The 27,867-nt window shown below is 39.8% G+C and overlaps 1 protein-coding gene across 3 annotated transcripts in view; it reads left to right on the forward strand.

Moving 5' to 3' along the window:
- CCDC68 (coiled-coil domain containing 68) overlaps positions 1-27,867 on the forward strand; it is a 53,052-nt gene that overhangs the window by 11,340 nt on the left and 13,845 nt on the right. For all 3 annotated transcript variants that reach the window (XM_044242930.1, XM_044242931.1, XM_044242929.1), the window contains exons 3-10: positions 1,973-2,103; positions 3,264-3,350; positions 7,141-7,281; positions 8,459-8,584; positions 8,844-8,972; positions 15,180-15,262; positions 22,404-22,509; positions 23,827-23,910. In XM_044242930.1, the coding sequence (XP_044098865.1) occupies positions 1,987-2,103; positions 3,264-3,350; positions 7,141-7,281; positions 8,459-8,584; positions 8,844-8,972; positions 15,180-15,262; positions 22,404-22,509; positions 23,827-23,910 (873 nt within the window). In that variant the 5' untranslated portion in view covers positions 1,973-1,986. The remainder of the gene's footprint in view (positions 1-1,972; positions 2,104-3,263; positions 3,351-7,140; positions 7,282-8,458; positions 8,585-8,843; positions 8,973-15,179; positions 15,263-22,403; positions 22,510-23,826; positions 23,911-27,867) is intronic.

Genomic DNA, 27,867 nt, shown 5'->3' on the forward strand with positions numbered 1-27,867 from the left:
ATATTTATCGTCCTTGGGTACAGAGGCTCGATGAGGTTCGAGTTCACTTCTTCTTCTTCTTTTTTTTAATGCAAACTTTGTAGGTGATGCTTTCTACTTGTAGTTGTACCACACCTAGAGGACAAAATGTCTGGATGTCTCTTTCTACTTGTGTCAACATTGATTAGTGAGGTTCCCCAGGTTAGTGCATTCTGCATCAACCTCTCACCTAGTGATTTTAGCCCTGGTTGACGACTGTTGTTCCGATCCATTAGCTCATAAGGGGGTTGCAAAATGTAGGTCTTCCGTCAATCCACTTGGATTTATTAGCAAGAATTCTTTAGAAAGAAGAATCAACTGTCTGGTCACCATGAAATATAACACACACAAGAAAGACAAGATAAATGCTTGTTGGTGACCTCTCACTCCCTTTTTTGAGCTCATGTTCATATCATGGTGGCCTCTTTCCATTGAGTTGGATGATGATGGCTGCTGCTGGTGGTGGTTTTTCTCCTTTACTGTGACATCAGCAATTTCAAAAGCCTTTATATTTTTCAATCCTTCACAGCCTTTTCTCTGTCAGGTTGGTTTTTGTGTCTTATCTTAGTAGTACTTGATCACTTTTTGCCTTCTGGAAGAACAAGATATCTAGAGCTTACCTTGTACATTTCTTGTCCTGGACCTAAATCACTCAAGAAGCCGTGGTTTCTTTTCAGTAGAAAATGGTATACTGCGACCACAGTCTGGACACTGAGGGCATGACTTGCTGATATTTCTAAATTTTTGAGTGGCTGGACCTAGAATATACATTTTTAAGGAAAGATGAATCATTATTTTCTACCCGTCATTTCAGTTTGAATTATAAGGTTTTTACAGAATATTTTTCGTTCTAACTGTAAGGACTTTTTCTTTATGATCAGAATCTTGGTTCTTAAGGATGTTAAGACAGTGACTTTGGGGCTTTATTCTACATCGTGCACTCCTCTGGGTGCATGCATGTGCGTGCCCGTGCACATACACTAGTTTCAAAGTAGGCACATCACTATTTCCACTAACAATATTATTAGTATAGTTTACCGTTGTTTTGCAATTCTTTTTGTTCCTAGGGCAGAGCACACCTGGGATAAGTAATCCCTGGCATGTGCTTTAAAGTCACGTCAAATAATTCATGTGGATGTGTCACCAACTTGGTGTACAGATACAGTCATTTGTTTTATTTCTTATCTTGAAGAATTCCATTTTTTCTTTTTAATTTTATAATGAGGCCAAATAATTACATTGTTCAGTGTCAAAACTTAGATCACAGATTTTCCCCTTCTATCCACATCTCCCTTCTTTTAGAAATTACGATGCTATATATCCTTTATAGATACTTTTCTGTACCATGCTGTTTTTTTTTTTAATTGAATAATGCATCCTAGAGAAGATATTTAACCAGTCATCTTTTTGTGGGTATTTTGTCTTTTCCCAACATTTTTCTATTACAAATAATTCTCCAGTAGGTGGTCTTTATAGGATATTGAGAGTTAGATATGTGATATATATATATATATTTGTTTATATATGTATATATGTTATATGTACATATGATTTTGTTATATTATGTTGTTTTAGTTCCACAATCATTTATTAAGCACTTATGATGTGCTGGAATACAAAGATGAATAAAATGTGGTCCCTGGCCTTGAGGTTTTACAGTCCAGTATGATGTAGAATAAAAAGAAACATTTATTGTGTTTCCTTCTCAGATAATTTGATTTTTATGCTTCTAATCAATGAATGCTTCAGCTGGTACTGTTTTTATATTAAATTAATTCCTTTATTTATGAATCTGTATAGCTATCAATAATTTACAATATTTCTACTATTTTAATTACAGTGCTAATACAGACTTCTTTTAGTTTATGAACTTCTTTTAGTTTATTTTAGTTCTTTTGGTTATTGTATCATCAAAAAGAAGTTAGTTTTGTCTAACCTATTTATGTTTCCCCAGAGCTAGAATTCACAATGACAGCGGTAACAAGGACCACAGAAGTCCCCCCAAGGGGTAAAAGAGAAGATAATTCTGCCTTGTATGAGTCCACATCAGCTCACGTTATTGAAGAAACTGAATATGTGAAAAAGGTATGCAGGTGCATGGGATCATATTAGTGTGATATGATTTTTTGAAATGCAATCTAATATGGATCCGTGGGCTTTGTTTCTCCCTCCATAGAACCTATGAAGTACATTTGGCAAAGGACAATCCCAACAGTTGAAATTTCAACACGTGTTTAGTAACTTCTCTTGAGGACATGAACCTTTGTTCCCCCACGTGGAGTAAACTTGAATAATGGGCGAGAAGGGTTCAGAACACCTGTCAGCACTTAATTTTCCCCACAACATTCACCACTGCACTTCCTACCATTTTATATCATTTCTCAGTTGTTTCATGAGTGTTGATACTGTGTTCCCAAGTAAATGTTTACGAGTCTCGCTGAGTTTCTGTCTCTCCTTAGCCACTTCCTTTTCACAGTTCTGGGTTGCTCCCCCCAGTGACCCATGGTGGCATGATACTTCATTAAAAAATATGAAATCTTTTGAGAATCCAGGGATAATGGCTGACAAAAGTATATATTCTTAGGAACTGTTTCTTAGAACAGAGGGAAGCATTTGGACAGAGATAGTTGGTAACTTATTCAGATCGATTAATTCATCTTTGAGTATTTTGCAGTTTGAGAGGTCAGTAAGACATGGGGTTTATATTTCCTGCATACATTTGTATCATCTCCTCTTAGCAATTATTCTGTAGTAATTACTAAATAGTAATTATTCTCTAGTAATTACTAGCTAGTAATTATTCTCTAGTAATTACTAGCTAGTAATTATTTTGTAGTGATTACTAAATAGTAATTGTTTTATAGTAATTACTAAATAGTAAATTAGTACTAAATTACTACATAGGAAAAATAGAATTAAATAGTATTAAATACTAATTACTAAGTGGTAATTATTTTCTAGTATAATATTCACTTAGGTTATATTTTGGGTTTGACTGAAGAAGAATTATAAAGGCCAAATGTTCATTTTCTGCAATCTAAACAATATTAGCCCAAATCCAACTCGGGTTCATGGCAGTTATTTAAATCTGAGATCAGCATTTATGTATTACTTTCCAGATAAATCAGGTATACTATAGCTTGTATAAAGAAAAGAAGTATTTGGCATTAAATGCCTTTGAAAAAAAATAAAATACTTTTTTCAAAGGCATTTCATAATAAAATAAAATATTTTTTTTCTTCTAGATCCGAGCTACTCTGGAAAAGATCCGAAACCAAGTTTTTAAAGATGAAGTAGGACATAAGCATACAAATGACAAACTAGAAACAAAGGTAATAAATTGATCAAAAGTACCACTTTCTTCCTTTATTAAATAAACAGAAAACAGTATAAACCTTATTTTTAATAACTTTTTAAAGATACAATTATTAAATTATCCTTTGAAGCTTTGAATGATGAATGTTAAATATTTTGTCAGTATCTAAAGATGCTAATGGGCATATGTATGAAATATTTAACCACAGATATTATTAGTAGGCTCAGATTGGAATGACTAGACTCTACTTGAATATTTTATTTTAATTTTTTTAAAGATTTTATTTACTTATTTGAGAGAGAGAGAGAGAGAGATCACAGGTAGACAGAGAGGCAGGCAGAGAGAGAGGGGGAAGCAGACTCCTTCCTGAGCAGAGAGCCCAACACAGGTCTCAATCCCAGGACCCTGAGATCATGACCTGAGCTGAAGGCAGAGGCTTAACCCACTGAGCCACCCAGGCAACTCAAGACTCTACTTGAATATTTTCAATGGAGCTTACTTATCTAAAGTATATGGGAAGTGTCATCCTAGCCAGGATATATGGCAGTGACGTTTTCTAAAGACGGATGGAGGTACAACCTTTTAGACTCGTCTGGGTCACACCAGTGGACACAGAGTTGAAGCTTTTAGGATTTGGGGCCAATTGATCAGATTATTGATAAATTTAAATTTCTCTCTCCTCTTCAACTGGCCTTATATTCTTTACATCAAGCAATCTACATGTAGCCTTGTCTGGTTTATGCAGATTAGAGCTCATCTCAGCCAAGTGCACCTCATCAGTGTCAATGTTGTCCTCTATATAGTATGGCCACCGAGAATGCAGCACATAGGATATGAGGCATAAACATTGTTCCCTTTATCATCCTCAGCCTCCCAAACTGACACAACTAGCTCCAACTATTTTCTTATATTAAGTGCTCAGAAACTAGGGGGAAAAAAGTTAATGTTTGTGAATGGTAAGATAGATACGAAATTCCATTTTGTTTCTATTGAGTTGTTTATTAGACCTCTAAGTGAAGATTTCTAATGAGTCCTGCATGTCTGATTCTGGGGTTGAAGGGTCTGGGCTCGAAGGTTCAGGCTACATGGCAGAGATTTGGGGAGTAAGGATAGCGTTTAAAGTTCCAAAATTGGAAGACATCACCAAACAAATGAGTGTGGGTAGAAATGACAGGGGCACCTAGGTGGCTCAGTCACCTGAGCATCTGTGACTCTTGGTTTTGGCTCAGGTCATCATCTTCTGGGTCCTAAGATTGAGACCCACCTCCGCTCTGTGCTCAGTGGGGAGTCTGCTTGAGGATTCTCTCCCTCTGCCCCCCAACCCATGTGCACAAGAGCGCTCTCTCTCTCTTTCTCTCTCTCAAGAATAAATAACTAAATCTTAAAAACCAAAAGAAAGGACAGAGTATTTGAGCACTGAGTTCTGAGATACCCAACACTCAGGAGAAAGAAGAATCACCATGCCAGGCTGCGGAAAGAAGCTAGTGAATTAGAAGGAAAACCAGGAGAGACTAGAGTCACTGAAGATGAGTGAAAAAGGGTTTCAGAAATGGGGGGAGGAGCGACTGTGTGAAATGGTGCCTATGGGCCAAATAAGTTGAGGGGTGAACCTTGACCACTGCATACAACAATGGGGAGGTTGTTGGTGACCTTGATAGGAGGAGCTTCTTGGGAATAGAGATGAATTGTGCAGCTAGTGGGTCTGCATTGGTCATCTCAAACCTCAGATGATTGGCAGACAAGTAACAACCTCCAAGTACCCGCCCCTTCCCCCGCAATATCTGAACAACGTCCATGTAGGAATTTAGTCGTCATGATCTCAGGCTTTGCTGCTCTCCAGGTGTGGGCTGCAGTCCCTGATACTACAGGAAGCTCTTTAGAGATGCAGCATCTAGGAAAGAAGAGCCCAAAGCAGATACTGTTTGGGGGGCAGGTGAAATTTACTGGAAAAAATTGTATAATTGCTTCTAATTCTACTCTCTAGAGATAATCATTATTAGCATTTGCTAGGTACATCCTTCAGTTTTTTTTTTTTTTTTCCTGTGTGGGATTTTGTATATATGGCTATTTTTCTTTCTATAAAATGGTATTACTGGATATTGTTTTATATCCTGCATATTTCATGTAGAAGTATATTGTTCACATTTTGCCATGTTGACAAATATTCTTCTATGCCTTAAAAAAAAAAAAAAAAGGAAAGAAAGAAAGAAATGCAACATCTAGAGCCCCACCCCAGACCTCTTGAATCAGAATCTGTGTTTTCACCAGATCTATCACCAAGTGACTCATAAGCACGTTAAAGTTCAGCATGCACTCATCCATGACCTTTGTAGCTATCTCCTGCTGCCAGCAACCTGCCTTCTACAAGTCTCTCCATCAAGCATTCTTTAACAAATTAAAAAACAAAATAACTTCTATATATAGAGAGTGAGAGTATGTAGTAGGGTCTAGAGTAGAGAAAATAAAACCCTGATGGAATTATAGTGACTATATGATTCACATGCAGTATATATATATATATATATATATATATATGATTCACATGCAGATATATATATATATATCCTTTTTTTTCTGTAAACGTAGTCCATTTTTTGTAATGAAAAGAATATTGGCTTTGTAAAACAAATTTGGATTCTAATTCTGGTTCTGGTAGTTATTTTAGGTATAACCTCAGGCTCATTAGTGAAACACTCTCATCTTCCATTTTCACCTCTGTATAAGGGGCATAGTGCCTTCTCGTGTTTTAAGTATTCAGACAAAGGGGTGTTTATCAAACATCTAAAAGATTATGTGGCACGTGATAGATGCTTACCAAAGAGAAGCTGTTATTTTTTAATTGTTTCACGTAGGGTATGTAGAATTGTGTAATTCCTTAGTCTGTCTCGAAATAATTTGGAAGAGCAGAAAGCACAAGACGGATACTCGAGTGGCTGTTTCATGAGCTCCCCACTTACTGCATAAACTGGGCTCAGTACCTCACTTTTCATATCTGTAAAATGGATGTAGTTGAATTAGATAATTTCAGATTTCCTTTCCACTGCCATGTGTCCTTGATTCCAGGTGAGATTTATCTTGTGCTCTAAGTGTATTTTCAGTGGGCTAGAGTTTATACTGGCAGTAACATTCAGTTCTGACATCTCTGAAATTTCATATGGGGTGATTACAGTGAAGCATCATTGAATGTTGAATATTATGTATGGTAACTATTAAGCCTGATTATATTAGTTTATAATACAATGTAATCAAAATGTACTCATGTCTGCAATTCAAATAAAAAAGGAAAAAATTGGTCCTGTAGATATTATTTATCTCCTAAAAAGGACTTAATGGTATATATAAATTATAGGAAATGTAATAGTATAAAATATGCACTGCTACTTTTTTTTAAGATTTTATTTATTTATTTGACAGAGATTATAAGTAGGCAGCAGAGAGGCAGGCAGAGAGAGAGGGGGAAGCAGTTTCCCCACTGAGCAGAGAGCCCGATGTGGGGCTTGATCCCAGGACCCTGAAATGAGGACCGGAGTCAAAGGCTGAGGCTTTAACCCACCGAGCCACCCAGGTGCCCCTACCTTCTTTTTTTTTTTTTTTTTTTAATATAATAATCTAATCAATTTTGAGCAAATACAGAAAACAGCTGCTTCATCTAGAATTCCCCATTGATATTTGAAATTCAAAATACAGTACTTTCTTTGTGTTGAGCTGAATCTTTTTTGGTATATGTAATAGTGAGTGATAATTATTGTCAAATTTGTAGAGGAAAGGAATAGTCAGGTTGATGATTTTCGTGTTTTTCATTTCAGCACTGTCAAAACATTGAAAATGGCTCTGATTCTGAAATGGGCCCCTCTTGTGGCCATTTAGATCTGCTCATGGAAAGGATGAAAGGAAAGGAAGAGCAGCTCTTAGAAATGAACAAAGAAAATGAAATATTGAAAATCAAGGTATGGTTATCAGGAGAAAATTTTTTTTTTTTTAGATTTTATTTATTTTTTATTTTGGGAGAGAGTGAGGAGGGGCAAGAGGAAAGGGAGAGACACACTCTCAAGCAGATGCCTTGCTGAACGTGGAACCTGACGTGGGGCTCAACCTCACAACCCTGATACCACAACCTGAGCCCAAACCAAGAATTGGATGCTTAACTGACTGAGCCACGCAGTTGCCCCATTAAGAGAGATTTCTAATTTTGGATATTTGAGCCAATAAGATAGTTTCATGGATGTGTAAAAGCAGACAGACATCCTTATATATCCACAGATCCATACGGATGCTCATGTACATAGAGAAACACTTTCCATTTCATAAATTAAATCTCACTGTTTTATTCTGGAGACGACGTTTACTATTGAAAAGATTTTACAAAAGTTCAGTGGATATGGTTTCAGTTGTGCAAGATGAATCTGTTCTAGAGATCTTTGTTGTGCCTACAGTTAATACCGTGTCTTACACTGAATAATGTGTTAGGAGGGTCAGTCTCATGTTAACTGTTCTTACTAAATAGTTTTAAGTCTTTCATGGTTAATTAATATTAATTAGAGCACTCAACGTCAAATGTCTCATCATTTTACTTAATTAATCTATTCTTGGATGCTTTATATTTTCTTTTCTTTTCTTTTTTTTTTTGGTTTGTTGTGTAGGCAGTCCTTCAATGAATTGCTCTGTAGGTAAATCTTTGTGGCCATTCTTGATTATTTCTTTAGGTTAAGTCCTTTGAGAAATTCATGACACTTGCCCTTAATCTTCACATCTTGTCCCATGGCTAATTTAGGAAAATACATCTCTTAGTCCTGTTGCGGATATCAATGATACAATGCAAATAAGTGTATAATCTGAGAAGGCACTGTGCAGTCTTTGAAGGGTGCAGTTTATAAACGCAGGACATTGACTTGGAGCTGTGGATTGGCCTGGTCAATTGTTGTGCAAATCCTTCTGCACGACAGTTTTCCTAAATAGGGCATTTCTCATTGTACATTTTCCTCTTACCAGATCATTTCTCTGCTCTATGTTCCAAGAGGGTGCAAATGGTACAGTTACAACCTGTTTTCTACCCCTTATCAAACTGTTCTTCCCTTAACCCATTTTTGCTGTAAATGTCAAAACATTCATGACCTCTTTTCCCAGCTGGAAGCCTCCAGACAAACAGGAGCAGCAGCTCTGAGAAACGTGGCCCAGAGGTTATTTGAAATCTACCAGACACAGTCTGAAGAAGTTAGAAAGAACCACCAGGCTGGTAAACACTTACTGGAGGTAAGGAGCTAGCCCCATGTCAATGGGAAAACAAACACATGTAACCAATCTAGGAATACCAATATCTCGTTAATTCTACATGGCTTCAGTGTTGTTGCAGCCCATTGGGTTTGTTTTGAAGGAAACCCTAAATTCAAAAGGGTAATTTCAATCAAGTGTGAATTATTAAATTTTTTTTCTACTCAGCATTATAGAACAAGAAAATATCTGTGTAAATTTAATAAAAGCAAGAGTTTGACAGTTGTTTTTCTGACCAAAGGTTAACAAACTTGAAAAGGAACAGCAACTGAAACAACATGTTAAAAATCTGAATCAAGTTGCTGAAAAGCTTGAAGAAAAACATAAGCAAATCACAGAGCTGGAGAACCTTGTAGAGAGGATGGAAAAGGTGAGCTCCTGGGGATATAAAGGAATTTCTTCTGGACAGGGTTAGGGAGAGAATGAAAGAAATTAACACTAAAATAAATAAGATATATGTGTGTGTGTATATATATGTGCATATGTATACACATATACACACACATACATATAAATTTATAGTTATATCTATTTATATTTATATATGTTATATGTATGTTACATATGTTATTTATATATTACATAAATATAATTTATAAATTTATATAATTAAATATATTTGTATAATTACATATATTTTTAAAGATTTTTAAAATTAATTTGATGGAGAGAGACATAGAGAGGGAACACAAGCAGGGAGAGTGGAAGAGGGAGAAGCAGACTCCCCACCAAGCAGGGAGCCCGATGTGGGGCTCGATCCTAGGACCCTAGGATCATGACCTGAACCAAAGGCAGACCCTTAACGACTGAGCCACCAAGAGCCCCATAATAATATATATTTTAGAGAGAAATTATGCATGCTAAAGGGAGCAGTGGGAGGGCAGGGGTGGGGCAGAAGGAGAAGGAGAGGGAGAATCTCAAGCAGACTGTCTGCTGACCGTAGAGCCCAACAGGGGGCTTGATCTCATGACCCTGAGATCATGATAGGAGCCAAAATCAAGAGCAGGATGCCCAACCCATGAGCCACCCGGGCACCCCTAAAATAAGCGAGATATTAATTGAAAGTAAGTATTCTTTGCAATTACTAAGACTGCAGGAAGTACTCAATAATGTTAGTTCCTCCTCTTACACACTTAGAATGATCTGAATAGTCGCTGATTGCTCTACAGATACTGTGGTCCTATCAGCCTCTGTCACTTTCTGTAGTGCATGTCTGCCTTAGAAGGGGGAAGCGGACGAGGCTGCGAGTAGAAACAATGGGAACCATCACATGCCCACCTATTACTAGTCCTCATATAGTGGATCCCTGTAATCACGGCAGCCCTACGTGTTAGAGTCAGGGACATGGTCATAGGGTGGCTGCCCGAGTTCACTTTAGGGTTGTGAATACCTATGGCTTCATTACAACAGATATAATTCACATTAAGAAGACATCCTGGGGGCGCCTGGGTGGCTCCGTGGGCTGGGCCTCTGCCTTCAGCTCAGGTCATGATCTCAGGGTCCTGGGATGGAGCCCCACATCAGGCTCGCTGCTCGGTGGGGAGCCTGCTTGCTCCTTTCTCTCTGCCTGCCTCTCTGCCTACTTGTGATCTCTCTCTCTCTCTCAAATAAATAAAGATAATCTTTAAAAAAAAAAAAGAAAAGAAAAGACCTCCTGTAGGAATTAGAACTTCCATAAGAGACAATTTAGAGAAGAGTCGGGACAGAGCAAAAAATTCTTAAAAACTTCATGCAGCGTGCCTTGAGGGGTCACACTCCAAATATATGCAAAAGGTGAGCCCATCCATTAAATAACGCCTCCCTTAGAATTTAGAATACAGACAAACCCAGAAATACTGGGGTTTTAGTGGCAAAACAAACTAATAGAAAACTGGGTTCTCTGAAATGGAATTTGGGGTAGGTAAGAATATAGGCTTTGGAGGTGCCTAGATGCCTGGCTCATTCAATGGAGCAGGAGACTCTTATTCTCAGGGTTGTCAGTTCGAGCTTCACACTGGGTATGGCGATTACTTAAAAATAAAATCTTAAAGAAAGAATATAGGCTTTGACTGCTGTCTGTCAATAAATTTTTATATTTATTATAGTAATTCCCTGATTGGCCTCTTCCCTTCTCAGCCTTATTCTGCTTGCTGTCTCCTTGACTTGATGCCATTTGAGAAATGTCACTTCAGAAGCGTCACATTTCAATATTCATGTTTCTTGCCAAAGAATTTGGTTATTTTCGACATATTTCCCAGTCACTTAATTTATAACATTGAGTTTGGTTGAATTTGTAGAGCCAATGAAGGTCCTATGAGGAAATTACAAAAATTAAATAAGCCCCAATTTAACTGAATCTAGTAATAATAATATATAGCTACCTCTATGTTGTGTATGTTGCGTGGTGGGTCACTGAATGTGTTACTGTCCCCGGAATCTCTGGGCTAGAATATCCTTAAGCAGCTGGTTTGCTGCAGTGCAGACAGTTTATAGTTAGGATATTTTGGACAAACTGTAACATTTGGATGACTACTTTGTAGCGTTAGAATATTTATCCTGTAATAAATAGTTTCACTATCTCAGCACAAAGAACGTTTGCCTTCCTTTAGGAAAGGAAGACAATTCCAGAATGCAAATAGGGCTGATTAACCAGCTTTCATTTGAATTTAGACTTGTGATCACCTCCAACCCAAACCCAGTAACAATAAGCCAGGTTTAATAGCCAGCTGTTTCTATTTCTTAGAAATCCTGCAAAGTCTGTACTGAATGTGAGTTCATCTCAAAATTGTGGGTTACAGTCACTTGACTGTTTACTCAACAAATGCTTGAGTACTTACCATATACCAGTCAGAGCTAAAGGCTAGGTATCTGTTTGTGAATGGACCAGGTGTAGTGTCTTTGTGGAAATCGCAATGTAGGCTATCTGGGTTCTATGGTACTCCAGGAACTTCTCCTGCTTCTTTTCATTCATTCTCCTAGGGAAGCAAACAACCATATTGAAGGTAGGGGAAAGTACCCTAGAATAAAGCTGACTGGCTCAGATACCGGTAGGCATTTTTGAGAAGAAATAGCTTAGCATTTATCTTTTTGGTGTGTTTTTGGTTTTTTGGCCTTTATTTTGATATTGACCCATAATGGTGGGCTGTCTCTAGGTGCTCTGTGACAAAGTAAGTGGATAGGATGCCCATGGTTCATGGCCATGCAGGAACCTTCCAGAATATTCTAGTTCAGTAATTTCCTGGAGTGGGGCTTATTGGAACCTCAGGGAGGTGGAGGTGGAGGTAGGTGGGGATGGATGGAAGGGTACTGTGCAGGAGTTTTTTAAAAGGGATGTTGTATCTGTAAAACAAATAAGCAAACAAATTAAACTATAAGGAGCAAAACTTGGCAATAACTTCTTATTTTAGGGTAATACCAAGAATACTTTTAAGGCTGTGATGAATGGTTCCTCAGGTAGGGGGTATGTATCAGAATGAGAGGAGGGGTAACTCTAGATTTCTGCCTTAGTAGGAGAAAGATAGGAGTTCAAAAAGAAAATGAAAATTAAAAATGAACACCCACACAGAAGTTGATAAATATTGCCCTGGTAGTGGGTGGCCCCTGGAGAAGGATTCATTTTCTACTCACTTGAACAAGCCACTGCTCCAGTAAATAGCCATTAGTGGTATGAGGTCTGGTAATGAACACATTACTTAAAACCTTCACCATCTGTCCCACTTTAATCAGGAATGCAGTGAGAATGAATTCCGTAAACACAGCGATAAGCCAGCAGAACCGCCCAATAAGAGCGTTTTAATACGGCATATGTTCCTTTTGCTAGCAGTGCAATTCTGTCGCTTCATATTTGTTTTCCAGTGTCATTGATTTAGCTCTATTAGAATTTTAGAGCTCAGAGGTGCTTTTGAGATCACCTAGTTTCCTCATCACCATTTTATAAATGAGGATAGTGGGAACCAGGAACGATTCCACTGTCCTCCAGTTACCGGTTCAACATGCTTTCCATGATGCCCCCATCTTCTCTGGCGTCAGATAAAAATGATACACTTGGTTCCTAAATCATTTAGATGTTAACATACGGCAATTATTTAAATTGGTGTCAACTCCACTTTGATCGGTAGGGGGAGGGAGCGGTTGAACTCCCCAGAGGGGCAGTTTTGGGAAGAGTGTTTTGCCCACTGGGTGGTGCTGTGAACTCCTTTCCTTTTCCACAAGACACTGTCCCTGAGAACAAGTGCCAGCACGCATGGTGTGATTGTCCGTGTTGTCAGAGAGGAAGCATTAAGAGTCCAGGCTCCAAGGGGTGTTAGAGAGGAGAAGGGAGTTGGGGTAAATTGGAAGGGGAGGTGAATCATGAGAGACTGTGGACTCTGAAAAACAATCTGAGGGGTTTGAAGTGGCGGGGGGATGGGAGGTTGGGGTACCAGGTGGTGGGTATTATAGAGGGCATGGATTGCATGGAGCACTGGGTGTGGTGAAAAAATAATGAATACTGTTTTTCTGAAAATAAATAAATTGAAAAAATTTTTTTAAAAAAAGAGTCCAGGCTCCATGCTGGAATCTTGGCCAGAGTCAAATGTTTACTTGTCCAGTTGTCCAGTCTGCTTGAACCCTGGTTATGAAGATCCATTCATGGATAGTAAGTCCATTAGGAGGGATGTTAAACACCATTTTCCTCCCTACAAAGTCAAAATATATTACCAGTGATGCATTTCTTGGGTGATCAGTATCATAATAAGCTTACAAGGCATACCCATGATCCCTCAAAAATAAGTTGAACACAGCTAGGGAACACAAGTTAAATTCCTATATGTGACAAGAATGCTAGAGAAAAAAATCGAAAGAATTTAATATAAACTTAAAAAATGATAGCACGTAGGACAGGAAGTGTTTGGCACCTTCAAATTATTATAAATCGAGGTCTTACTATGTACAGGAGAAGCATGTGGGGCTTTCACATATAGTATCTCCAACCATCCCAACACTTTCAGTATAGGTAGCATTATCCCTATTTTAGGGGTGTTCGAAAAGTCATGACTTTAAAAAACTGTGACTTAAAAACATACAGAATGAATACATGTCAGATATTTTACTCAACTCACTCATTAATAAGGGAAGCAGTAAGATGGTAAAACCAGTTTAAATAGAAGATTTGGAGAAACGGGCTATGTATAGGCATTTTGAAAAAAGGAATATAGGAACAGATTACTAGATTAGATACAAAACTGCTTAATACTTTTGAAGGCAATCAAACCAAAATCTGTGGGATTAGCTTTTCTACCAGGCAGAAATCTGCAAATGAACATACAACTTCAGAGTCAGGCTCTAATCAAATCGTAAACAATAAAGTCAAACACAGACATGCTGCATGAGGATTGGTTATTCAACAGTGACCCAGTAGGACATTAAATTCATAGATGATTTTGATTTCCAAGTTTTGGCTAATTTTTCTTAACAAACATAAGGCCCAGAGAGGTTAAAGCCTTGGCAAAAATTATTACTGTCCCAGTTTCAAAACTAGGTCGGTCCATGTCCAAAGAGATTCCCATATTTTCGCTTTTAATTTACCCGCATAAATACTACAGCAGGAGTGGTTTTAAACAGCATTGTAAACAGTGTCAAAACATCTCTTGCCATCAATGATTAAAAACAACAACAATGGGGCACCTGGGCGGTTCAGTGGGTTAAGCCGCTGCCTTCGGCTCAGGTCATGATCTCCGGGTCCTGGGATCAAGCCCCGCATTGGGCTCTCTGCTCAGCGGGGAGCCTACTTCCCTCTCTCTCTCTCTGCCTGCCTCTCTGCCTATTTGTGATCTCTGTTAAATAAATAAATAAAATCCTTAAAAAACAACAACAACAACCACTACCACCACCATCCACAATCATCCCAGCTTGGTTTTTCCTGGATTACTATTTTTCTTTTATTACTATTTTTATTACTATTATTTCTTTTTCTTTTTATTACTACTTTTCTTTTGACTGGAAATAATTTGGTTTAATAATGATATTCAGGTATTTTTTAGGTTTTCTCTTTCTGTGTCAAAATACCTCTTCTATTCTAACTAGGAAGTGACTTTATTACCTGTGGCCTTGCTCCTTCACTAAAAACTCATTTGCTCCTTTTCTGCTTTCTGGCAGATGCTGTGTAAGTAGGGAGAGGAATAGGGTCAACAGTGTCTTTGGGTACCAGCGACTTGGTCTAATGTGGAAGCAGCAGGTGGGACGGAGGGAGAGCGGATGCCTAGAGACACGAGCTGCCAGTTTGGATCTGGGTGGGCTGGAGAGAGGCGGAGTTCAACTGAGCAAGGCATACTTCCCTTCTTGGCTGGAGGAGGAGCAAAAGCTCTCCAGGCAAGTGAGGGGAGTGAGGACAGCTCGTCTTGACCTGTCACTGAGCTACTTGGAAGCCGCACAAGAGGATGCTGGCTGGGTCTCTCCCTGGGGTGGATGGTAAGAGCGCCATCTGAAATGAGCTCTTTAGCTTAAGAATATTTTCTAATATTATAAGAAGTGCTTTTTGCCAACAGTTTGCAAGAGTGACTTAGCAAACACATGCACACATGCACAGAAAGAAATAAAATTATATTTTATTTCCTTCTAGGAAAAGAAAACACTGCTAGAAAAAAAACTGTCTTTGGAAAACAAGCTGCTGCAACTCAAATCCAATGCTACGTATGCTAAAAGGTCTGCAAATCTCCCTCCTTATGAAAGCGGTTCCTGACACCTTTCCTCTCTGCTGTCCACTGGCCAGTGGACAGCAGGCTAGCACCCTCCAAGGAGACAGGAGGGCTGAAAGGGCAGGACAAAGGGAGATTTCTTAATATGAACAGCCATGTGCCTCCCCTCCCTCCCACTGGGCAGAATTCCCTGGAGGTACTGGGGAACTAGGGCAAGGTCAATCCTCCTGAAGAATGGATGAGCCCCTCACTTCCCTGTTGACGGGGGTGTTGAAGAGGATGCTTCATTCCCTCCTAATGCTTCTGATTTTGTTAAAGGGTCTCAGCTGTAGCCTGCAGCAAAGTGGTTAGCCCTCAAGCAGAACTGTCAGATCCTTTCACAGTGCTCCCCAACTTTGCAGAGTATGAAGGAACTACTCTGAATGCATTCTTAGTTCTTTGGACTGATTTCCGAATACTCGTAATTCACAAGCTGTTACAGTCGTGAGTACACGGGTGGACCATGCGTACCTCCCAAGTGTTGGATTACTTCACGGCACTTAGAAAAATTCTGTGTAACATCATGTAATACTCATCACATATAAATTTTCCTCACTCTCCCCGCTTCCCTTTCCTTTCCTTCCGTTCCGTTCCGTTCCGTTCCCTTCCCTACCCTTCCCTTCCCATCTCTTTCCTTCCCTTCCCTTCTCATTCTGAACCTGGCACTGTTGCTATAGGTCCTGATAGAATGTTCAAAGTCAAGCCCATTTTGAGGTGTTATTGTATCCATCTGGAACTATTGCTTCCTAGGATATCAAGCACTCTGATGAGCCTCAAAAATTACAGATTCTTATTCTCACTTATTCAATCATATATACTCAAATATCCCTCTCTCTTTGTCTTTGATTTTTTTTTTCTGTTTCTCTTTCCTTTCCAATGATCTCTCTTTCTCTTCTCACCTCTCAAAAACTTCAGCCTTCTGTTCATGTTCATGTAGTGGGCCACATATGCCAAAGTCCAGACCTGGGCTGACCCCAACAATTGCATTTCCATATTCAGAACATGCTGGAATACCACTGATGTTCATTTACCCATGTTCTTCCTTGTGAACAAACATATAGCCCCAGGAGGTGGCTTTCTAAGAGGGCAGGTAGCACTGTGCCTCTCTGTAGAAGATGAAGGAAGTACTGTGGATGACATCCATAGGTCTTCAGAATCACTTGCATATACTCCTAACTTAACTCTAAGTAAATCTGTGGATTATGTTGTGTTTTCTTTTTTTCTTTCTGAAAAACATCCTGTCCGTGCAGCAGAACTACTGGCTGGTACAATATGCTTTCCATCAAAATCCCAGACAATCGGAGTCTGATTTTTTTTTCTTTAAAAGTGATTTTTATTGATAATAGGGTTTTTGTCAGTCTTTGAGCCAAAAACCTAACCATTTTAAAAACCAAACTGAACTATTCTTTCTGTTCTATTATATATGAGCAGTTGTTATAGGGAATTCTCAGAAAACTCTTAGGGAGGATTTAGAAATGTCTTAAGGGAAATGGATGTTTTGTGTTTCTAGAAAGGTGTTTGAACATCCAGGCTTATGTAATTTTCATAGATTGTAGGCATCACAAATATTTATCTTACTTATTATTTGTCTGTGTGTAGAGGTATTCACTTTGCGAAGTGACAAGAAAATGGAATCAGTAGGAGTCAGGCTCTTTTGGCTAAAGCAATAGAGAGTTGGTTAAGCTACCACATATAAGAAGATTTTGGGGTAGATGAAGATTGAACAGATAGGGCCATAAAGAAGATGCATCTCGTGGGAAGGCAGGAGGACCACCCTTCAGCACTAACGGGTTTTTAAAAGCCACAAGATTTTGTTGTTCCTCTTCAGTTATGTGTATTTGTACGGTTTCACTCCTCCTTGTTCCTTGTTTTCCCTGTGTGATTTATTAACTTTTCTCCGTGGTTTTCTCCAGCTGGCTTATATTCTTCATTTTCCTTTCCAATTGCAGAGGAAAGAGTCTGTGAGCCTAATACTATTTCCTGTATTGGGCAGCTGGCTCATGTTCGCCAGACTCCTACATCCTCATCAGACCAACAGCCTTTTGGCAGGCACCAATGCCTGGTCCTACAAGTGGACTTCCCTTACCCCCAAAAGAGCCTGGAGCTGCTCCTCTGAGCAGGGGGTTCTGGATGACTAAATTTCCCTTGGGCAAGATGGCAGGTTTGAAAGGTGCCACAATTCTCTGCCATTTTGATGAAAAGATTTAATATGTTCTAACCTGGCATCTCTAATATTAAAAAGCATCTCTAAAAATGACGACTTTTAAGTGTTCTATAATTCAGGAGAAAATGACAGTTTTTTTGCATATGGATATGAGTATATAATTATATTATGCTAATCTCCACAATTACTTTTAACGAGAGTTAAGATGCTTGGCAGAAGCATCTCATGAAAAACGAGGTTGACTCCGTATTTGTAGTACCGTGGCTGCTAACCAACGCATGTATTGTGCCTTGCTGTTGATGGAGTAACCCCAGGCACCTTACTGAATTTAATCCTTTCATCAGCTTTTCGGGGAGGAAACTGAGCTTCTAGATGGTGAAGCGATTATACAGCCTTTCAGAAGCTGTAAGAGCTGGGGGTTTGGGCTCTAGAAATCTCACAGCAGTCTGTACTCATTAGCTATAAAATAGATTTGACCTTCTTTGATTTCTGGAGACCTCCGGAGCCTTTCCTCACACTGGTTTCCTAGTTCCCCTGTGTGTCTATGAGCAGAAGGCAGTTTCCCAGCTTGTCTCTCTGTCCTGTGACATCGCGGGCAAACACAAAGGTCCATTTTAGAGTTATTCTTTTGGAGAAACACAGGAGCTGCCCCTCAGAAAAATCCTTTAAAAAATGATAGCCTGATGCCAGAAAACAATGAAGTCAAAGCCATTAGAACAGTGAGAGCAAAGGGTAAGTTATGGTGTGGGTGAAGAATGCTGCACTCTGATGGTGTAAGTTACCCAAAGATAGATTGTTAGAGTATCCTGATGAATGGATAGAGAGAGAACCTTCCCTTAATTCAATTTCCTTTGATTAAGTGTTTGGCAGACATTGGTCATCACAGTGATTGAGGGTAGGTTTCTTGCCAAGTACTTATGCTATGATCATCCCATGTTACTAAAGGCTAAGCCATTTGTTTTCCCATGTCTGCAATTTAAAGATAGGATAGACTTTCTCTCTTGAACGTTAAGGAATCTCAGAGGAAGAATATCAGAAGTGGTGCTCTGTGCACTCTCCCTCAGTGCCGAATAGAGAGAGGATCCTCGATTCCCTTCCTCAGAATAGGGCCAAGATTTTCCTGTCTTGTTGATGGGGCTTTTCTTGTTCGCTCTCTTTGGCATTCCCAGACTACAGACATTTTCATCTCCAAGTCTGGGATACATGAGGCAAAAAGAAAACCCAGGGAATTCATCATTGTGTTGTGCCTTGGGTTCCAAGGTCCTGAACTGCTCTGCCTTCTCTCCACCTGTCAGAGCCTTCTTGTGTTTGTTTGCATATAATCTCTAGGTTTTTGGTTGTACTCAATGCGAAGGATAGGAAAAACACGGCTATGTCTTCCCAAAGTGTAAGATTTTCAATTCTCTTCTGATTTCAGCAGGTACTGTGTATTTATATGGAGACATTGGGAGGCAGAGCATGAATTAGACATCTGTGCCCTTTTCTAGGCCTGACCTTTGTAATGTTTCCTTCCTGCTGCTTTTGCTTTAGTACCTCTTTATTAAGACAGAGTTGCTTTAACAGAAAGATAAAGAGCAGAGACGAAGGGAGCTCAAGTGGTGATTTATTTCAGGATAGTCTCACATTTAAAGACCTTAAATGGGTGACTAGGTTCGTATTTATTGAACAATCCTAGGAGAGAACTTCTGTAACGTCTGTTAGTCCCCGTTCTAGTGTACTAATGCAGTTAAGTCTGACAGCCGTGTTTTCAAGAGTGCTTCTAGAAATTATTTTCTTTCATCTTGAGACCTATTTCAGATTTCTGTTTTTCTACAGTGACTTTTATGGTCATACCATCACAGACTATGAGGGGACATCTCTAGAGCTCTGTATTTTGAGGAGCATAACATCTACCCACCCCATCTTTTTTTCTTTTTTTTAAAAGAGATTTTCTTTGTTTATTTGACCAAGAGAGACACAGCAAAAGAGGGCTCAAGAGCAGGGGAGTGGCAAAGTGAGAAGCAGGGTTCTTGCTGAGCCGATGAGGGGCTCCATCCCAGGACCCTGAGATCATGACCTGAGCTGAGCAGAAGGCAGACGCTTAAGGACTGAGCTGCCACGCGCCCCCAATCCATCTTTCTAAAGCCACTTTTTTCCTCCTCTGGTCTGAGTTCTGGGTCATCATAGGACACAACAAGACCATTAGGAATATTCATCTTTAACATTTTTATAAATTAAAACAATTTAATTTTCTTATGGGCTCGTGAATAGTCTATGAGTATTCAAAGCCAGCATGCCTCTGTAAGGCATCCTGAGTTCTTTCTCCTTATCTCCCAGGGCAGCCCCGAGTGTGGCTGCCCCCTCCCTACTGCCCTCCTTTTCCGCTCCTCCTGGGGCAGTCTCCGCATCAGCAGCTGTGGGCACACTTCTCTTTGCCTTCTCTGCTCTTCTGATCTGTATGTCCTCAACTCATCTTGTGTATGTGTGCGGGATTTCTAGTCCCTTTCTAATTTTCCTATGGGGGTATCCGCCTTATTGATCGGTAGATGTATCCTTAGATATTCCAGGCACAATGCCTTTATTAATCATTTGAGCTACCGATGTTCTGAGGCTATCCAGTTCCCTCTTATTTGATGACTCCAGTCTTTCCCTTTGTGTTTAATACTGTTTTGAGTTCTATGTTAAAAAATCTTCACCTATTGCACATTCGTGAGGATGATCTTTTCTATTATTTTCTGAAAGTCTGTAGGGCCCCAGCTTTATTTACAATTTACATGGAATTTATTTCTCTTAGGAGGTGAGTGTAGGATTAATTTTCATATTCTTTCTTTTAGATGAATGTAGAGTTGTCTCAGTACCATTTGCTGAAAGGGCCATCCTTTTTTATAACATTCTGCAGAATTGTCTTTGATACAAATCAAGTCTGTTGGCCTATCCTTGTGATATATATGTATATGTACAATCAAAGTGGTACAGATAGAGCATAATTAGTTGAGTTGGTTCTATATTGATAACCATTTAGAGTGTTCTAATTTTTTATGCCATGAACAATAATGAACTACATTTTACTTATATTCTGTGTAATTGCACAGTATTTTTATAGTATAACTTACTTCATTCCATAGGGTAAGTAAATAATAATGGTTATCATTATACAATATATGTAGTTGTGCAAGAATTTCTATGGTTCCGTAGAGATTAATTTTTTTCTATAGTAAAACAAACCATTTTTAAAGCTCTGTTGTGCAAAGCCAAAAGAGGGGAAAAAATTAAAAGACCTTCTTAAATATTGCAAGTTACCTGCAAATTACATGGCTTTGAGAGAGAATATTACCTGTGTTATTGAGCCAACTTTAGTGGTTCGGTGCCTGGGCTACACAAAGCACGGGCTACCGTATTCACTGGCAACAACCAGGTGCCTATTGGAAATGCAGAATCTTAAGCCCCATCCCAGTCTCCTGGATCAGCTGTGCATTTTAACAAGATCCCTCATGATTTCATAAGACCCTCCAATGCATGTTAAGTTTGAGAAGCAGTGTTTCAGTACATGATGTGAAACAAAATGAGACTCTCTTTTCTTTCAAATGAGAACATGTTCTGTAATGTCACATGAGTAGCCATGGCCTTTGCAATATTTGCAGAGACTAAAAAATCAGAATTGCGAGTGCATTGGATGTTGCCTACTGATTCTGAAACCTTAATAGCTAAAGAAATATTAATACATTGTTCTGTAAAAAAGCTTGTTTTCTAAAAGCATATTCTCTTACCTCCTTAAGCCCACAGTATATCCCTGTAAAGTAATATAGGTAGAATTGTTCTATCTGTTACACTGAGGCTGAGGAAGCGTGTTTGAATCCAGTCACAACACTCCCAAGTTTGGGGAGCTTGCCACAAGGCACGCCGCCTCAGAACTCCGGTAGTATTGGCAAGAAGAAAATCTTGGCCTATCAAAAGCTGTATAATCAATTCCAGTTACCTAAAAGGAGTTCCGGGAAGGTATGAATAATCTAAATTCAAACTTCATCTCTCTTTTTTCACCATGTTCAGCATGAGCTCCAACGTTAGCTGGTTTAATTTATTTTTTTATAAAATAAATTAAAATTTATTTATATTTAAATATTAAATTTACTATTTATAAAATAAATTTAATTAATTTAAATTTAATTTAGTTTCCTTTTTTTTCTTTTTTCTTTTTTATGCCCTAGTTAGAGGTAGTAGAATTACCCAAAGCAGGAAGCCAAAGTAATAATAGTGATCATAATCATAAAAGACAAACACAGGCTATACATTATACAACATACATTAACTGTATCATTGAAAATTGTTTTCCCATTATATGTAACATCTCCGTTCCTAGCCCCACCTGGTCCTGGCCCCACTCTCCTTCTGTAATGACCTGGGCATCCTGTTGAGTGCTGGGGCTGTGGGTGCTTCTAGGCAAGACTGTTGAGTTCCGTGAGTGCTTCATCTGCTCAATAGTTTGGCTCAAGTCTCTCCTGGAGGGAGGGAAGGCACAGCTGGGCAGGAGGGAGCTTTTGACAGGAATGGGTATATTCATTCAAGACCTGTCTGAGCTCCTCAGAGGCTGCTCTGTGCCTGTTGATCTTCCGCATCTTTTTTTTTTTTTTTTTAAGATTTTATTTATTTGACAAAGGGCGACACAGAGAGAGGGAACACAAGCAGGGGGAGTGGGAGAAGGAGAAGCAGGCTTCCTGCTGAGCAGGGAGCCGGATGCAGGGCTCGATCCTAGGACCCTGAGATCATGACCTGAGCTGAAGGCAGAGGCTTCACAACAGAGCCACCCAGGCGCCCCGATCTTCCGTGTCTTGTGTGGCACGTGGGACCCCCAGCATCTTTCCCACTTGATGCCCAGTAACAGGGTCCTGTGTGGGGAGAGCCCGGCAGCCTGGATATCATCAATGGCTTCAGCACATCTTTATGTCTCTTTTTCCTTTTGCGTTTCCAGTTGCCACAATCTTCAAATGGAGATTTCCCTTCTCCAGGAGCAGATCTCGCATCTGCAGTTCGTGATTCATTCCCAGCATCAGAACCTGCGCGGTGTCATCCAGGAGGTCAGATGAGTCGCGTGTGTTTCTCTGGTAGACGGTGTGTTTACAGGGAGAAGACTGGATACAGGCGGCTTGTCCGGACTTCACGAGCAGTGAGATTTTTCTCCCCACTGACATTTCCTTTTTATTCCTGTGCAACCTGACTCTGTTTTCAATGCCTTCTTCAGTCTGTATGCCAACACCTGTAGTGTTCTCAATGAAGATATTTGGAAAATTGTATTTAACTGCTCTTTAGCTGTTTCAGTGATTTTTTTTTAAGTGTTCTGAGCCAGAGAATGTACACTGTTCTTTAGAAGATTTTGGAGATTAGAAGATTCAGCCCTTTCTGAGGAAGCAATGATCTGTTTTTATAACCTCACAAACAGTAAATTTACTTAGTAGGTGTGTGGGACAGCACTGTCGCCTGGCCATTCTTCTCTGGGACATCCTGGCAGGTGAAAGGGAGGAGGTCGTGGTGGTGGTGGCCGGCTCACGGTGGGTTGTAAACTCGTATGATTTACTTCAAGAAATCTATTGATCTGGTTTGGGCTGTGTCCTTTAGACCTAAAATCAGACCTTCACTCATTTTTTTACCACTGAGTATTTGTTTCCAAAAGGAATCATTTCCAGTAACTCCAATGCCTTCCTGATACAAATGTAACATTTGGCTAGGACCTCACCAAAAGGCCAGAGAATTGAGTCATGGCTCTTGGGAGCCAGGAAGGGCTTAGGGCGCATCCTACGTTCTTGTTTTACAAAGGAGAAAATGGGGGCTCACAGTAGATAAATGACAGAGCTGGAAATGGCAGAATCAGTCTTAGAATCCACAGGTTTCCTCTCTTCCCACTCTCTTCTGGTCATTACTTTACCTCCCCAGTTTCATGTTGCTTTTTAGCAGATGCTTTTCTTCCCCAGCAATGCAGGCTCACCTCCTTACACCGCGGTTGACCCGAACTCTGCGTTGGGGCGCTTCCCCATGCTGGGTGATGGCCTTGTGTGATGGCTCCAGCCTCTGCATCTGCTGTATGAAAGCATTCATTGCGTGCTGGAAACATAGAAGGACAGCCAAAGCTGCTTTCCACAGGAGGCATGCCCGCTGAATTTGGTTTAAACAGGTTTTCCAAAGATTACAACATCTACTATGACTGCCTGCGTGCGCTCATCCCCAGGGGCCACTTTGCCCTGCTATTTTCTATCACCTACTGAATCCGCCAATGCTTTGGGATTTAATTTTTTTGTTTGATGGATGTGAGTGGACCACAGAAACTTGTGCAGGTTCTGACTTAAGGAACTTCCCTGTTGTCTGACAAGATTTTTCCCATTGTGTTTCCTAATTCTTAGATGGAAGGATTAAAAAATAACTTAAAAGAACAAGATAAGAGAATTGAAAACCTGAAGGAAAAAGTTAACATCCTTGAAGCCCAGGTAAGGAGGGAATCTGTTGTATATTTCAGTGCAAATGTGAATGTGTGTGAATGGGTGTGTGTGTGTGTGTGTGTGTGCTCAGTGTGCCTGTGAGCCTGTGTAAGAATGTGTCTGCTGGTGTACCAGGGTGACGCGGTGTATCTGTAGGTGGGCAGGTGTGTGTGTGTCTGTGTGTGATTGTGCCTCAGTATCTATGTATGAGTGCACATGTGTCTGTGTGGGTCTGTGAGTGTCTTTTTGTGAATGTGTGTGCCTGTACATCTTCCATGCATAAGAAATTATAGATTTGTAGAGGGGTACTCCTAAAAATTATTGAAGTATTAAACATTATTTAAAAATATTAAATTATTAATATTAAATAACTGTTAAAAGTTCACCCAAATTTTCCAGAATGCTTGCTCTCCTGAGGGGGCAGGTAAGAACATCTCTCCATGTGGACTTGAATTAGAAACTGGGTCAAGACCATTTTGGGTGATTCAGCTCTGGCCAGATAGCTGGGTTTGCTGTCTTACGTCTTTGTTTCCTTCCCGCCCTGACTTGTCCTCTTTCCCCCTCTTTTACCACTCACCCCCGTCATCGCTGGCACACTTTGCCTCAGGGCTCAACCCCTTTAAGGAGCCTCTTGTAATTTTCTTATTTTTCAATGTTTTGAAATGTAACATAGCTCTTCATAATTTACTGTGATAAGATGGACTTTTCTTCCTGCCCACTCCTTCCCCTCTACACTAGGGAAGCCCTTTACAGGCTTTCAGCTGTAGACCGGGGCTTGGCAGAGCCCGCCCCACCCCCCCCAGGAAGTGCAGCGAAGCCCGCTGAGGCTGGAGGGTCCAAGGACACCACCGCCCCCTCCCCCTGGGCTCAAGGCTCAGTTCTGGCCCCGTGGCCTCCATCAGAGACTCACCACTGCTCCCCTGGACCTGGTCACCTTTCTACTTCATTCTTCAGTATTTTGACTTCCTGCTTGTCTCCCTGTCACGGGTTGTCCTGTCCTGTGGAATCAGAGATGCTCTGACTGCCCCCAGACACCCTATCATCCTTGGGGGCTTTTCTCCTCCGGGATAGACCACGCCCCCACACACGGCCGCACCTTTTCTCTCACCACCATGTTCTCTCAGCTTTCCCCAAACAGAAGGAACAAATCATCAAAACATAAAGAGGTTGTAAATCATTTTACATCTTAAATTTTGTAACCATAGCTGTGGTGAGCCATTTCTCCCCTCCCAGAGGACCACCGTTGTCTCTGTTCTGGAGGGTGAGCCCTTTGAGCCTCCTTAGATGTTCAGCTTCTTTAGCTTACACACAGCTGTTTGAGAAGGACAATGCTTGCAACTCTGTGCAGCAGAGATGGGGGAATGATTGGCTCAAGAGTCGTGTCCACTCAAGTGCCCAGTAATGGCTGATCAGTTTACATCGAGGGGCTCAGATGATGGGATTCAGACCACATTAGAGCCTCTTCCTCCTCTAAAAATGTCCCTGTGGAGATTTCTTCACTGCTTTTTGTACTTAGTGCCTTTTTTTTTTTTGGTTGCAGATGTTACTTGATAAAATATTTTTTTCTTATATTATTTTTATGTAACTAATATATATTCATTCGTTCTGTACCAATTAGGAAATATGGATAAGCACATATAAAAAGAAAACCATGCAAACTTGTTGTCCGTGGGTAATCACTCCGCACAGTTGCGTCCATCTGTATTTCTGTGGGACTCGATTTGCCTGTTACATACCTATGTGTATGTATTAAAGATAGAGACTATACTGGCATGACATTATGCCCATTTCATTGTATTTTTAAGCTTCACTCATTTTTCACATCATCAATCTTGTTGTTAATTCTGTAAGTACTTACTGAGTGGCTACTGTGTCATAGAAGTTTTGGAACTGGCTAAGGTGGAGAAGTGGCTAAGTTTGGGAAAATAATATTGAACAAAAGAGACTTGGACCCCGTACTCTGGAACTGACTGTCTAGAGAGGGAGAGAGACAGATAAATGAGCATGTAACTAGCAATATTATAGAAGCACTCAGCAGGGAAAGAGGATGATGACAGGTAACACCTGGATCGAGGACTTAGCGTGATGGGTGGGAAGGAGCTCTCTAAGGAAATGAATTTTAATCTGAGTTTAGTGAACAGTTGGGTGGTAGGCTTGTCAGAAAGAGCGACAGAGAGCCATTGTGAGTGCTCCTAATCTAGTTGAATGAAATAGCATGGGATGATAATGGAAATGTAGGAAGGTGCTAGATCATAAACCAAGCCAAAGAGTTGTGGTTTTTTTCTATATATAACAATATAACAAGTAGTCTTTGTTTACTAATCAGATTAGATTTATGTTATCTCTTAAAATAGCCACTGTATGGGGCGCCTGGGTGCCTCAGTGGGTTAAAGCCTCTGCCTTCGGCTCAGGTCCTGATCCCAGGGTCCTGGGATCGAGCCCCGCATCAGGCTCTCTGCTTAGCAGGAAGTCTGCTTCCTCCTCTCTGTCTCTGCTTGCCTCTCTGTCTACTTGTGGTCTCTGTCTTTCAAATAAATAAATAAAATCTTTTAAAAAATAGCCACTGTATTGATACTCAGTAATTTAATGAATTCAGTCCTTATTATTGGACATTAGATTGTTTTTCAGTATTGCTTTTGTAAAAAACACTGAATTCAACATATTTATACGAACATCATTGATCATTCCTTAAGATAAATTTTTAGAAGTGAAATTGGTAACTCAAAGTATATCCATTTTTCAGATTTTTGGTAGTGTGTTCTCTGACTCTCAGGGTTCTGCTTGATTCGTCATCTCCCTCAGCAGCCACAGCCCCACCTGCAGCTGCCTCTGCAGTCAACTTTTTGCTCACTTTCGGTCCTTCAGTCCTGATATTTCTGATCTGTTCATAGTCTTATTTTTTCCCTCTTCATCACTAAGGGATTGACATACATAGAAATCCTTTGTAATTATTTTAATAAAATTGAAGAAGGAAGAGATGACGAACACATGGGCTCAGATTCCCTTTCTGGACTGGGAATCTCATTTAAATCTTAGTTTATGTATAAATCAGGAAGTTTGGTGTGAGGTAGGGATCTAACTTCATAGTTGTCTCGCTTTATTGAGAAGTCTGGCCTTTCTTCATGAATTTGAAGTGCCTGTTATCCTAGACTGAGTTTTTATGTTGGAAATCTCTTCCAATAGTGTATCTTCCTATTTGGGCTCCAATGCCCTACTGCTTTAGGGCAGTAGGGCACATTGTCGCACAAGGTTACACACAATGTGCACGTTGGTCGCACATTTTAATTGGAGAGATTATTATGTGTCTCTGAGCTTTCCCTTCATTGTGTTCTGGCCAGATATAATTAAGTGCCAGCTGTCATCACAGGATCAAGGTATCATGGTACTGCTGCTTTTAATCCAATTTTATGTCCTTTATATATATCTGTTTATTTATATCATTCCCAAAACAAATGTTACAGTCCTAAATAGGCTGCCAGCTTAACTCAGATTTCCCAGGTGCAATACATTATCCAATTGGTCTTTTGATTAATAGTTAGACCGGAACAATGTATTTTTTTTATTGTGCTCTGTTTCTACATTTCCAAATGTAACAAATAATTGCTGATTAGCCACTCAGTGTTAGATGTAAGAAAGCAACAGATTTGTTACCTTCATGGGAACTCCTTGGTTGGCTGCACACTCGGCAGCAACGTGTAAACACCTCTCAATACTGTCTCAGATTCCCTGTACATAGCTTGATTCAAGTGTCTGGGTTTTTTTTTAATGCTTTCTTTTATAAAAGAGTCTTCAAACAAAGGAGTATCTTATGAATATCTTTATAGTCTCAAAATTTCTTATCTTCAGTAGATAAATCTTTTCCTTCACAGCTAGGAGTTTGACAGTGACCCTTTCAGATTTAAAAAGTTCAAGCCACATTAATTTAATTGATTCATGAAATAGTTTTATGTGTTTAGGATGTGCCAG

Source organism: Neovison vison, chromosome 3 (genome assembly GCF_020171115.1).
Source record: "Neovison vison isolate M4711 chromosome 3, ASM_NN_V1, whole genome shotgun sequence".
NCBI classification, from domain to species: Eukaryota; Metazoa; Chordata; class Mammalia; order Carnivora; family Mustelidae; genus Neogale; species Neogale vison.